This window comes from Lacerta agilis, chromosome 12 (assembly GCF_009819535.1).
Source record: "Lacerta agilis isolate rLacAgi1 chromosome 12, rLacAgi1.pri, whole genome shotgun sequence".
NCBI classification, from domain to species: Eukaryota; Metazoa; Chordata; class Lepidosauria; order Squamata; family Lacertidae; genus Lacerta; species Lacerta agilis.
The window spans coordinates 30,512,742-30,524,777 of NC_046323.1; the positions used below are offsets into that span (position 1 = coordinate 30,512,742).

Consider the following 12,036-nt stretch of genomic DNA (forward strand, 5'->3'; position numbering starts at 1 on the left):
CCTCTTCTGCAGCTGAAGGGGTCATGGACAGGACTAGTAGTGGGGAGATTCATGCTCAAATCCCTGTTCAGTGACTCCTTGTGGTCTGAAGGGTATCACCTTGCTGAAGGTAAGTAGGGCAGCAGAATCTGGTCAGCACCTGGATGGGTGACTTCTCGAGAACTGCAGTCACATTATTTTCAGTTTCATAATTGACAGGTGGGATTAAGTATGTTGTTGTTCAGTCATTCAGTTGTGTCCGACTCTTCGTGACCCCATGGACCAGAGCACGCCAGGCACATAACTTTTATATGCCTGTTGTCTTTGTCCATGGAGTTTTATTGGCAGGGATACTGGAGTGGCTTGCCGGTTCCTCCTCCAGGTGGATCACATTTAGTCTAAACTTTCAGCTATGACCTGTCCATCTTGGGTGGCCCTGCATGCCATAGCTCATAGCTTCCCTGAGTTATTCAAGCCCCTTCGCCACGACAAGGCAGTGATCCATGAAGGAGGGGATTATGTATAAAGCAGCCTTAAATGGGTGTCATACCAGAACAACCTAGCCTGAAGATGCAACTGATAAAGCCTCTGATCTTTGGAATGCAACGCATGTGCTACTCCCCATCCCCCATGTATTAAAAATGTACGAAAATAAAATACAAGGGAAAATTAAACATAGCATCTTGTTTCCCTTCAGCAAACCAGCATCCCTTCACATTTCAGAGAATAAAGGGAATGTATGTTATGTAAGGCGGAATCAGTGAAGATTAGAAATAAATGGATGTGACTTTTTAATGGGACTACTTTGGAACTTTGAAGGCCATCTGGGCCAACTTAGCTTAATAATAATAATAATAATAATAATAAAAATATCAATAACAAGAATTTATTACAGGTAGGTAGCTGTGTTGGTTTGCCATAGTCGAAACAAAATAAAAAAAATTCCTTCCAGTAGCACCATAGAGACCAACTAAGACTATTATTGGTATGAGCTTTTGTGTGCATGCACACGAAAGCTCATACCAGTAACAAACTAGTTGGTCTCTAAGGTGCTACTGGAAGGATTTTTTTTTTTTTGTTAAGAATTTTTTATTTATACCCGCCCATCTGGCTGGTTTTCCCAGCCACTCTGGGTGGCTCCCAACAGAATATTAAAAACACAATAAAACATCAAACATTAAAAACCTCAAGCTCTACATCCTAGGAATAAACTGCAACATCCACCCAACATTTTCCAATCGACATTGAAATGTGCCTCTAGTCAATATAACCGACGTACCCAGGGGCTTTGAAGCACTGAAACAAACCAACATTCCCCCAACGTAGTAACAGAGTTAACTGTTCGGAGCTGAGTGTGACTTACCCTGCAATAGCCAGGTCCAATCCTACAAATTGGACTGGGCCTTGCAGTTGGGCACTTCGATAAGAACAGGACTAAAATATACAAATATTTCTCCCGATTACACCCCCTCCAGCGCATAAACCACCACCCTCCAAAATGTCCCCAACAGTAGGTTAATGGACAAATTATGTTCTTCAAAGGAAGTCAAGTAATAATGGTCACACTGTTCTAAACAAATCCATCAACCCCGGAAGCATCAAGAGCCGCGTGGCCACATTATGCGCACTGGGGATTATTTAAAACCCAAAGGCTCGGCGAGTTGCTGATGGTTTCGGGCCCGGGGACTTTTTGCTCGAGGGCAGCTCATCCCCTGCGCCTTTTTGCCGCCGCCGCCGTCGAGGTGGGGAGCCGAGACGCGCCAGGCCTCCGCGGCAACCCCGCTCGCCGTGCCCTCGCCTCCAATGCTGCTCGCGGATGCCAGGGACTCTGCTCCCGCCGGGGATGTCTTCTGCAACGCGCCCGCGAGACGCGCGCCCAGCCCTCGAGCCGCGACGAGGAGGCCTTGGGAAGACGCGCAGTTCCTCCTTAAAGAGGCCTCGGCGGCTCCGCGAGCCCAACGTCTCCGTCGTTCGTCGACGAGCCCGGCCCTCGCAGCGAGTCGCCCGCGGCGGGCGATGGGCCAGGCCGCGGGGAACTCGCGCGCCTTTCTGCGAGCCGCCGCCTTCGTGGTGCTCCTAGACCACGTCCGGCTCCAGATCCCGACGCCAGGTAACGTGGGGCGCGGGTCTGTTTTGGGAGCTTCCTTGGCTGCGCGCTTGCAAGACGCTGTAAAACGGATTTCTTCTGACCTTCTCAGTGATCGCGACCACAGTTCTCATACCCTATTATTATTATTTGTTGTTTTTCTTAATTAAATTCCTACGCCGCCCTTCCCTCGCACAGATCACAGGGCGGTTTGCAATATATGTATTTTTAACAAAACCACAAAAATACATGACCTATCAACAAAGGAGAACAATAATTTCCGCCCACAGTTTAGAAGGCCATAGATTGCTTCATTAGGTCTGCGAGAAGAGGAATGTTTTTACCCGGTTCATCCCCACGTTGCCTCGCGTGGTGTACCGCCCCCCCCCCCCCAATCCAACTCGCTGGCGACAAAGCGTTTTTATTATGAGAAATAATATGAGCGAAGGAGTTTTTGAGTATTTGGCTTACTAAAGCACTTGTGCCTTCCTTTAAATCCTCCAGGGCTGGGGGGCGCTGTTGTAGCCGCTCAAATACTGCACTTGACACTGAACATTGGTAATACAAGGAATACAAGGAATGATAAAACACACATTAAACACACACACAGTTCGGATGAATTTTTGTTGTTGTTTAGTCGTTTAATTTGTTGTTGTTCAGTCGTTCAGTCGTGTCCGACTCTTCGTGACCCCATGGACCAGAGCACGCCAGGCACGCCTATCCTTCACTGCCTCTCGCAGTTTGGCCAAACTCATGTTAGTAGCTTCGAGAACACTGTCCAACCATCTCATCCTCTGTCGTCCCCTTCTCCTTGTGCCCTCCATCTTTCCCAACATCAGGGTCTTTTCTAGGGAGTCTTCGCTTCTCATGAGGTGGCCAATAGACCCTCTTAAAAGCTAATGATTGACTGAAAACAATGGGGCTTGAAGGAATCTTTTGGAGCAGGGTGAAATGGACTGCAGAAGTCTTAAGCAGATCACGACACAGTCCCTTTTGCTTGGCAGCGTGGCATTTCTCCCGCTTTGGGGGCAACTGTTATTTATACCTAGCCCATCTGGCTGGGTTTCCCCAGCCACTCTGGGCAGCTCCCAAAACACGATAAAACATCAAACATTAAAAGCTTCCCTAGACAGGGCTGCCTTCAGATGTCATCTAAAAGTCAGCTGGTTGTTTATTTCCTTGACATCTGATGGAAGGGCGTTCCACAGAAGGCCCTCTGCCTGGTTCCCTGTAACCTCACTTCTCGCAGGGAGGGAACCGCCAGAAGGCCTTCGGAACTGGACCTCAGTGTCCGGGCTGAACAATAGGGGTGGAGACACTTCTTCAGGTATACTGGGCCTGAATTGTGCTTGGAAACATACTGTTCACTGAAGCTAAATGTTGGAAATACTTCTTACCACAGTGTATATTTAAACTTTGGCGTTTGCTCCCACAAGAGGTAGTGACAGACACCAACTTGAACAGCCGTGAAAGAGGACAAAGTGTACAAATTCACAAAGGATATTAGGCATTCAAATGTGACTTGCCACAGAGGCTCTTTTCTGACTCCCCTGTTGGAGGTTGTATGCCTCTGAAGGCCAGCTGCTGGGAATTGCATGTGGGGTGGGTGCTGTTGAGTTCAGGCCATCTGATTGACCACAGATAACCGGATGCTGGACTGCCTGAATCTTTGGCCTGATCTAGCCAGGCTCCCCCCCCCCTTACATCATTTGGACTTAAAGCATTTCATTTCCTCCGTTCCCCTGGTTTTGTTTTCATGCAGACAACAGAGAGCTCTGCCTAGAGTCACCGGTGCCCGGAGTCTGCCCAGGTTCATTTGACAGGTGGTACTACAACCGAGCTGCCCAAGACTGCCAGAGGTTTACTTATGGGGGCTGCTTGGGGAACGAAAACAACTTTTTGAGCTTTGATGCTTGTATAGAAACTTGCGGGAAAATCAAGAGTAAGTCATTGTTCTAAAATTTCAAATCCTGAAGTGAATTGGGGGAGATTTTTAAAAGCAATGGTTTCCTTTAGACAGTTTTTTTTTAATCTAAACAGTTGTGGTTTAATTTTCAGAAGTGCCTGTAATGTGCCGAGTGAAACCTCCGCAAGGGACCTGGAGCCCCCTGAAGCCGAAATATTTCTTCAACCTCGAGACAACGAAATGCGAGGAATTTTTCCCTAAAAGACATTCACAACACCCTAACATATTTTCCAGTAAAAGATCCTGCATTGACACCTGCAAGTTGGGGAAAAGTAATTATTTTTTCATACAAGCCATAGGCCTATTTAGCTTGATAGGTGCGGGAGGGATGAAATGTTCTCATGTATTTCCTAAACTTACTCTCCAAGGGAACAGGAGCTCTACAACAGCAGTTCTTGGTGAACCAGGTGATATTGTATCGAATCTATATAAAACTGTAAACTCTGCTGATTTTTTTTTTTTTTTAAAGCTGGGCATTATTGGTTTTGAATTCTAAACATCACTATATTCTGCTCTTCAAAACACACACACCCTTAATTAACTCCTTTGGTTTTTGTTTTTTTAAGGGGGTCCCTCCTTTTGCTCTAGTCCCAAGGATGTGGGACGTTGTTTTGCTTCAGTACGTCGCTTTTACTACAATATATCGAGCAGAACTTGTGAGGCATTCATCTACACAGGATGCGGTGGGAATAATAACAACTTTCGCACACAGAAAGACTGCATGAACGCCTGCAAGCATGGTAGGCTTCTCTTCTCTTGCTGTGATAGAGATTTACAGGGACTTGAGCAGTGTTTTAGCCAGATTGTGAAGGTTCACAAATAAGACCTGTGCTAGTAAGTCTGGGAAGATCAAAAAAATGGTTTTAAGTAGCATGCAGAGCTAATGCTGTCTTGGTCCCATGAATTTTGTAGGGTGGCTTTTCGTTATATCAGGGGTGAGGAAACTGTCCGTCTAAATGCTGCTGGACTCCATAGAATCATAGAGTTGGAAGAGACCACAAGGGCCATCCAGTCCAACCCCCTGCCAAGCAGGAAACACCATCAAAGCATTCCTGACAGATGGCTGTCAAGCCTCTGCTTAAAGACCTTTCATCTTTCATCATCCCTGACCATCTGAGGCTGATGGGAGTTGGGAGTCCAATAAAAAAAATGGAAGGACAAATGTTTCCCACCCCTGCATTAAACCACCTTCTGTGGGTGCAGAGTGCAGCAGCCGCAGCCGCAGGTAGACTATAGTACCCATTCAGTTTGCTCCCTTTCCCCGAGTGGTTGTGGGACTGCCAAAGGAAATGAGAGGGACCGGAAGTGGGCAAGGCATGGGGAATGGCTGTACGCTCCAGAGTAAATTGTGCTGTTTTGAAGGGACTGCAGTGCAAAAGGTGGGAATTGCCAAGACTCAGCAATAAAAGCAGCTTGTGAGAAACCCAGGCATGGCTTCTCTCTGGACCAGCTGCCCAACATATAGCTGGGGCCTCTGGAGAGGCTCCCTCCTGCTTCCTCCCAACCAATCAAACAAAAGCGAAGGGCCATAGCCTATTGGTAAAGCACCTGTCTTGTACGCAGGGGGCTTCAGGTTCAATCCCTGGCATCTCCAGGTAAGGCTGGGAGAGACCTCGGCCTGAAACCCAAGTCAGTGAAAATGCTGGGCTAGATGGACCAGCATGCTCACTCAGCATGAAGTCAGTTTTCTGCAATCCTGGAGGGAGTGGCGAGTGGTGTCAGCAGATACGTTTTCACAGGGCTTGAAGAAGAAGAGAGGGGATGAGGGGGAGCCTGCCTAAGCATAAGGAACTCGGTCCTAAAGAACTGGAAGGTAGTTAAATCCTGGCCTGCTTACCAAGCAGGATGACCTGCAAATAAAACCTTTTCAATTTATTTCCATAAAGGCAGGCATACTGAAACGTTCAGTATATTATGCACACTTGCGCATTATTTCCTTAAAACATGAAATCCTTGCTTGGAGAGGGGGATAAAATTAGGGGGGACAACAGTGTGAAGCACGCTCTACATGGTTCCACACAGCCGCTTGGAAAAGCCAGTGTTTTGCAATGTCTTTTTTTTTTTTTTTTTTTGAGGTACCGGTAATCACCTCCAAAAAGTTTGAAGTGTGCTTACAAAGCATCCTCCACTGCCCCTCCTTTTTTTTCCTGCCCAAGGCCCAGGAATTTTAAGCAAGGGGCACTTCCCTTTCCCTGGAAGTCTGTCTCCCATCTGCACACGCTCTAGAACTATGATCTCATGTGTTAAGGCCAGGTAAGTGTCCGCTGCTGCCTTCTGTTCCTCCCCAAGGAGAGTTCAAGGGCCTTATGAGAAGGTGGCACTTGCAGAGCTTAAGGTGAGCACAGGTCCTGCTTTCTGTGAACTGGGCTGTGCTTGACTCAGTCCTGCTTGTGGGCACTCGAGAGGAGTGCTCACTTTCGCCCCTGCTTGAATGCCTGTGACATGCATATTAGAAACTGCAATTATCTGGTGCCTTGGGTTTTGCGGACTTGGAACGTTGCATGCTTTTTTCTTCTTCTCTCTTTTTCTTCTAGTAAAAGTGAATGAAGTGATTAAGTTACCTCCGATTGTGATTCAGTTTCTATTCTTTTCTTAGTTGGAAGAACGTAAGCAACGGTTGCAATATTGGGAAATACCATCTCATAAGGAGGAGAAGTCTACTAATCAAACAAATGCCACATACATTCTTGCACCTGAAGGTCTCCAGACCAGAAGCATTATTTTAACACTGAAAACATTAATTTATGGGTGGATTTTGTTTTAGTTTATATGTAGCAATTTTAACAGCTCTTCTACACGATCAGTTCTGGAAATGTAATAAGTCAACGTTACTGTTATCTGATGAGGGCTGATCAGCCTTGTGGACTGGCCTCCATATTCAAAGCACAGTGATTTATTTATAAACAGTGGTTTATTGACCGTCATTCAGAGATTCTTGATGTGCAGGAATAGGCTCAACACTCACTACTGAACAAGGATCTTTCTCTGTCACCTGCTGCATATTATTTGCTTTATTTATTTTTCTTAAAGAACACTAAGAATAAATTGGTATTGTTGCTATCAATTCTTCCACTATGAACTTTTCAGGAATTTTATGAAGGTATTTGCCAGGAACTCCCAAGTGAATTGAAAAGGAATACTTGCTTGATTATTATTATTATTATTATTTATTAAATTTGTATACCACACTTCATCCAAAGATTACAGGGCGGTTCAAAACATAAAAATACAAAATAAAAACACTGCCTCCTGGGCTTCTTCGGGAGGAAGGGTGGGAAATGTTGTTTGTGGGAATGTAAAGGAAGGCGGGAGAGAATATGTTATTTTGATATTATCCCTCCTCACTCACGCTAGTGAGCAAACAGCAGAGCACATTCCCTTGCAGCTTGTAGTGAAGCAGTTGATGACTCATTAGAGTCTTTTAATTATGCAATCCAGTCTGGCTTGTCCAGTCTGGATCGTTCCTGGTAAATTTCCTCTTTATTTCCCTCTTAAAATAACAATAACACAACACAGTCTTTTTGAAAATAACAATGGAAGTTTTACTCACATTCAGTTCACAGCAGTAATCAGAAGGCAGGCTTTATCCTGTGGTTACAATTACATTTGTAGAGAAAAGAAGTCTGAGCTACGCCTCAGACTTTCTACTTGTGGCTTCCATCTTCTGCAAGGATGAGCCATGTGCTGGCTGAGAGCCAGAAGAGAAAGTCCAAGAGAGAAGTCTGAAAAGAGAAAAGGGAAGATGGCTGCGTGGCCAGCCCTTTTACAAGGTCAGCTAGGGTTATGCCTATCTACCTGGTCACATACAAGGGGAGGAGGCTCAAGAGCAGGGATGACAGGAAGTCCTCCCTGTCTGGAGCCACATTCCCCTGTGTGTCCATTCTAGGCAACATGAAATGTTGTACTTGACTGCTCTAGCAATACATCCCACATTGTTGACATATGTCTGTCTCAAGAGAAAATGGAGTACGCCTCCAGGAGTGAGGTCAAACCATTGTGTTTGCAGAGCACCAAAGTGACCCTTTCCAGGGCTCAAGCCTGGGCAATGTATATGGAAGTCCTGGGCTGCCTAGAAAAGACACACACACATCACCCTTGCTGATGTGGTCCAAAGGAAAGCGGAGCAATATATTTGACACCAGCTTGGCCATATAATGTCAGGGTTGAGCCAGATGAGGAGGAGAGGTGGCAAGCCCCCCCCCCCCCCCCGGTGAGGCTGCATCCACGGAAGAACCTGAGGAAGTGGAGGAGTTCATACCTGGAGAAGACGTGGCGGCACTCCTTGGAAGAGGAAGAGTCAGATGGAGAGGGGGAAAGACCAGAACAGGAGGAGGAGGAAGTCGAGCCAGAATCAGGCCCTTGTGAGGAGAGAAACAGCCCTTCCCCTCCTCCCTTCTCAGCTGTAGAGCGTAGAGCTGAGAGACGCAGGGAACAATTAGAGGCAGCTGCATCTCGTAAGAGATGTGGTTGCAGACCAGCTACTTAACAAAGGCTGAATGCTCCCTTCACTAGCACCTGCAACTGACATGCTGAGTGCGTGGTTGCTCTTGCTCGTTCTGTTCCTGACTCCTGGCTTGTTCCTGACTCCTGCTTGTTCCTGACCCTCGGCTTGTTCCTGATCCTCGGCTTGTTCCTGACTCCTGGGTTGTTCCTGACCCTTCGCTTGTTCCTGGTTCCTGGCTTTTCCCTGACTTGGCTGGTTCCTGACTTGGACTGTTCTGACTTCGGCTTCTCCTGACCCCATACTGATACCTGACTTCGGCTGGCTTCTGACCCGGACTGTTCGACCTTGGTTTATCTGACTGACTGCTGCACTTCAGCACGCCAACTTGTTGGCGCCCTAACATATAAGTTGCCAGAAGGAGGTGTATGAGGCACCATCCAACCATCTTAAGGACTCCGCTCCAGATTTGTGTAGGGTTTTCTTCTCCCAAAGATATCCCGCAAGGCAGTGGAGGTTCGGGGTCAAAGTGTTTACTCTCTTGGATGGGCTACCTTCCCAAGTTGATGAGCCCCATCTGCCCCTCACTTCCCTCTACAGCACATGCAGAAACCGCCTTCTTGACCATTGAACTCGCTATTGGTCTCGTCCGCTCAATCCTGCAGATCCTGTCTTCTCATGCAGGGGAAGTCCTTAACTCATCAAGGGTTTGAGACCCATCAGCTACTCTCACCTGGTTTAGTTGGGCAGTTGAAGCCATTTCCTGCGATGTGGATGCTGTCACATGGGCAAACTACCCCAGGAGAAGTATGACATGTCCCTCACCAAAGGTACTACCCCTCCCCTCACACCCCATACACCATAGTGGGATTTAAATAATAATAACACTTACCTATGGTCCTACAATGTCATCTACAATGCCAAAAGAAGATGAAAGGACTTCCTTCCTCCTGTGAGTCCTGGTCTGAAGATCCATGACACTTATCACCTTGCTGAAACCAAGCAGGGCAGAATCTGGTCAGTACCTGGAAAGGTGACTTGAGAACACCTTGTCCATTGCTTTGGGTTCCACGATGAAGAAAGGCAGGATATAAGAAGCTGTATTTTACTGTGGTCAGGATATTAAATCAGTGAGATGCCAGTCTCTGGGATTTCCCCAATGCAAAGCATGTGCTCTACCACTTAGCTATGCCCCTTAATATGCAAAGGCACATAGGTCATTTCAACTCCTGGCCATTTTTGACTGGGACTACAAAATGAAGATTGCAGTGAACAGGATTAATATATACAAATAATCCCCCCCCCCCGCCTGAGTGCAAAATATTCCTTCCCAATATCTACCGGTACCTGTAACCAGCCCTAGATTAATGAGCAACCTTTGTTAGTGAAACATCCAAGGAAATAGAGGAATGGTAATTTTGTCTTCAAGGCAAGGTCATAAACCCCTGAAACATTAGGGCCATGGCCACGTTATGCAAACAGAGGATTCTTTGAAAGTTTAATGTACCGCAACTTTTTGGCCGTTTCAGGGACTCTCTCACTTGCTCAGGGGCAGCTCACCCCTCACCCTCACTCCATCAGTTGCTCCTTGTCTCCCCACGTGCCTTTTTGCCGCCATCACAGTGATGACCAGCAAGGCGCCCCCCTCAACCTCCCCTTTCCCCTGAGGTGGGCTGGGTCATCCAGCTAGCCCCTTAGCCCACAGTCACAACATACCAGTTGGCTGAGAGCCACTCCATCCACCCCCTCGTGGTTTGGCTTGCCCTCCTGCTCCTGGGCCGCCCTCCTGGGAAATGCGTGCCCCGCCTTGGAGCCTCCACAACAGACAACAGAGAGATCTGTCTACAGCCAGCACTTAAAGGACCCTTCCAGGCTTTACATCTGAGGTGGTACTACAACAGAGCCAACCAAACCTGCCAGGAATTTGGGGCTGCTTGGGGAATGACAACAACTTTTTGAGCTTTGAAGAAACATGCTAGAAAATCAAGAGCCATTGTTCTAAAATTTCAAAATCCTGGAGAGTTGGGTAGATTCTTAATAGAAACTGTTTAACTCAGATGGTTGTTTTGATCTAGGTGGTTGTGGTTTCAGAAGGCAGAAGGTCCCAGGTTCAATCCCTGGCATGTCCATGGTTGGGCTGGAACAGACCCCTGCTTGAAATCCAGGAGAGCTGCTGCCAGTCAGTCCAGTGATAATCCTGAGCCAGATGGACCAGTGGTACAAGGCAGCTTCCTACGATCCCATTGGCTCCCTAGGAGGGAGGTGGTGAGTGGTTTGAGAAGATACTTTTTCACAGGGGTTGAGGAAGAGGAGAGGGAATGAGGGGGGAGTCTTGTCAACCATCCTTCCAAAATGGCCCATGAATGGTGCTCTAGGTGATACCAATGAATAGAGAAATGAACTTTAAAATTATGGAAAAAACACAATCCTGAAGAACGAGAAGGCAATTAAATCCTGGCCTGCTTGTTCAGCAGGATAACTTGCAAATAAAATCCTTTTAATTAATCTCCCTATGGACAGAACTAGTCAGATGTCCAGTACACTATGCATACTTATATGTACGGTAATAGGTTTTATTTGCTTAAAACATGAAATCTTTGGAAATCTTTGATTTCAGGGGAAAGATTTATGAGGCAGAACAAAGAGTAAAGCATGCAGGCGCACATGTTCAAATTAGGCACTTGAACTAGTCACTTGTGGGTTTGCAAGTGTTTCTTGAGGTGATTTCCTGCAAAAAGCTTGGAGGGCACTTGCAAAGCATCCTCTGCTGTCCCTGCCTCCTCCTTTACCTGCCCAAGACTCAGGAATTTCAGGTAGGGGGTACTCCCCAGACCCTGGCAGTGTGTCCTCTGATCCCCTAGGATTGTGGCCTCTGGTGTCAAGGCCTGGTGAGTGCCCACCACTGTTTGTCTCCTGCCCTGCTCCAAGGTAAGTGTATGTGCCTTATGCGAGAAGGTGGCACCAGCAGGGTTTCAGCCGAGTTCACGAGCAAGGCTATCTTTGCTTCACTTTTGATGGCCACTTAATGCTCATGACACCCAAATTACAAACTGCAGTTATCTGGTGTCCGGGATTTTACAAATCTGGAACACTACATACTTTTTTCTTCTCTCTCTTGTTGCTTCCACCACAAGTGAGTAAAGTGATTTAAGCTACCTCAGTTTCTATTCTTTTCTTCATTAAAAAAAAAAAGAATCTTTAAGAGGATCGGAAACTATATAAGGAGGAGAAGTTTACAACCAAACAATCAAAGAAGTGCCGGACTTCCGGTTTGGGCGCCATTCCAGCCAGGCGGGAGCTAAAGAGCTCCGGTACCCTCGGGGTTTTGGGGTTTCCGTACCCGCGCTACGGGCCCCCTAAAGCCGCGGGAAGAGCGTCCCGCGGATGGCTACTCTTGCAGGCTCCAAGACGTGCTGTCCCTGTTCCCGATTGACCCTCGTAAGGGGGGAAATTGGGTGAACAGGGCTCCGGCACGGAGCTGAAGAGACCAGTGCACCCGAGGTACGAAGCAGCGATTCTGGCGGATTTGAGCGCCCGGCTCTTTCTTGATTGGATTATAAATTT

At 47.1% G+C, this 12,036-nt stretch overlaps 1 protein-coding gene across 1 annotated transcript; it reads left to right on the top strand.

Annotated features, from left to right (window-relative positions):
• The first annotated feature begins 51 nt into the window (after positions 1-51).
• On the top strand, positions 52-6,923 carry LOC117055975 (tissue factor pathway inhibitor 2-like). The gene is made up of 6 exons (XM_033165946.1): positions 52-109; positions 1,679-2,089; positions 3,828-4,007; positions 4,124-4,303; positions 4,598-4,771; positions 6,566-6,923. Exons 1-6 carry the CDS (start codon positions 52-54, stop codon positions 6,625-6,627), a joined length of 1,065 nt encoding a protein of 354 aa, XP_033021837.1. The 3' UTR covers positions 6,628-6,923.
• The last annotated feature ends 5,113 nt before the right edge of the window (positions 6,924-12,036 follow it).

What these genes read in the sequence shown, in the direction of transcription:
- LOC117055975 (XM_033165946.1), top strand. Translation starts at nt 52, where the DNA reads ATGCTCAAATCCCTGTTCAGTGACTCCTTGTGGTCTGAAGGGTATCAC. An exon ending in GCTCCAGATCCCGACGCCAG is followed by an intron (nt 2,090 to 3,827) that starts GTAACGTGGGGC and finishes GTTTTCATGCAG; the next exon opens with ACAACAGAGAGCTCTGCCTA. An exon ending in AACTTGCGGGAAAATCAAGA is followed by an intron (nt 4,008 to 4,123) that starts GTAAGTCATTGT and finishes TTTAATTTTCAG; the next exon opens with AAGTGCCTGTAATGTGCCGA.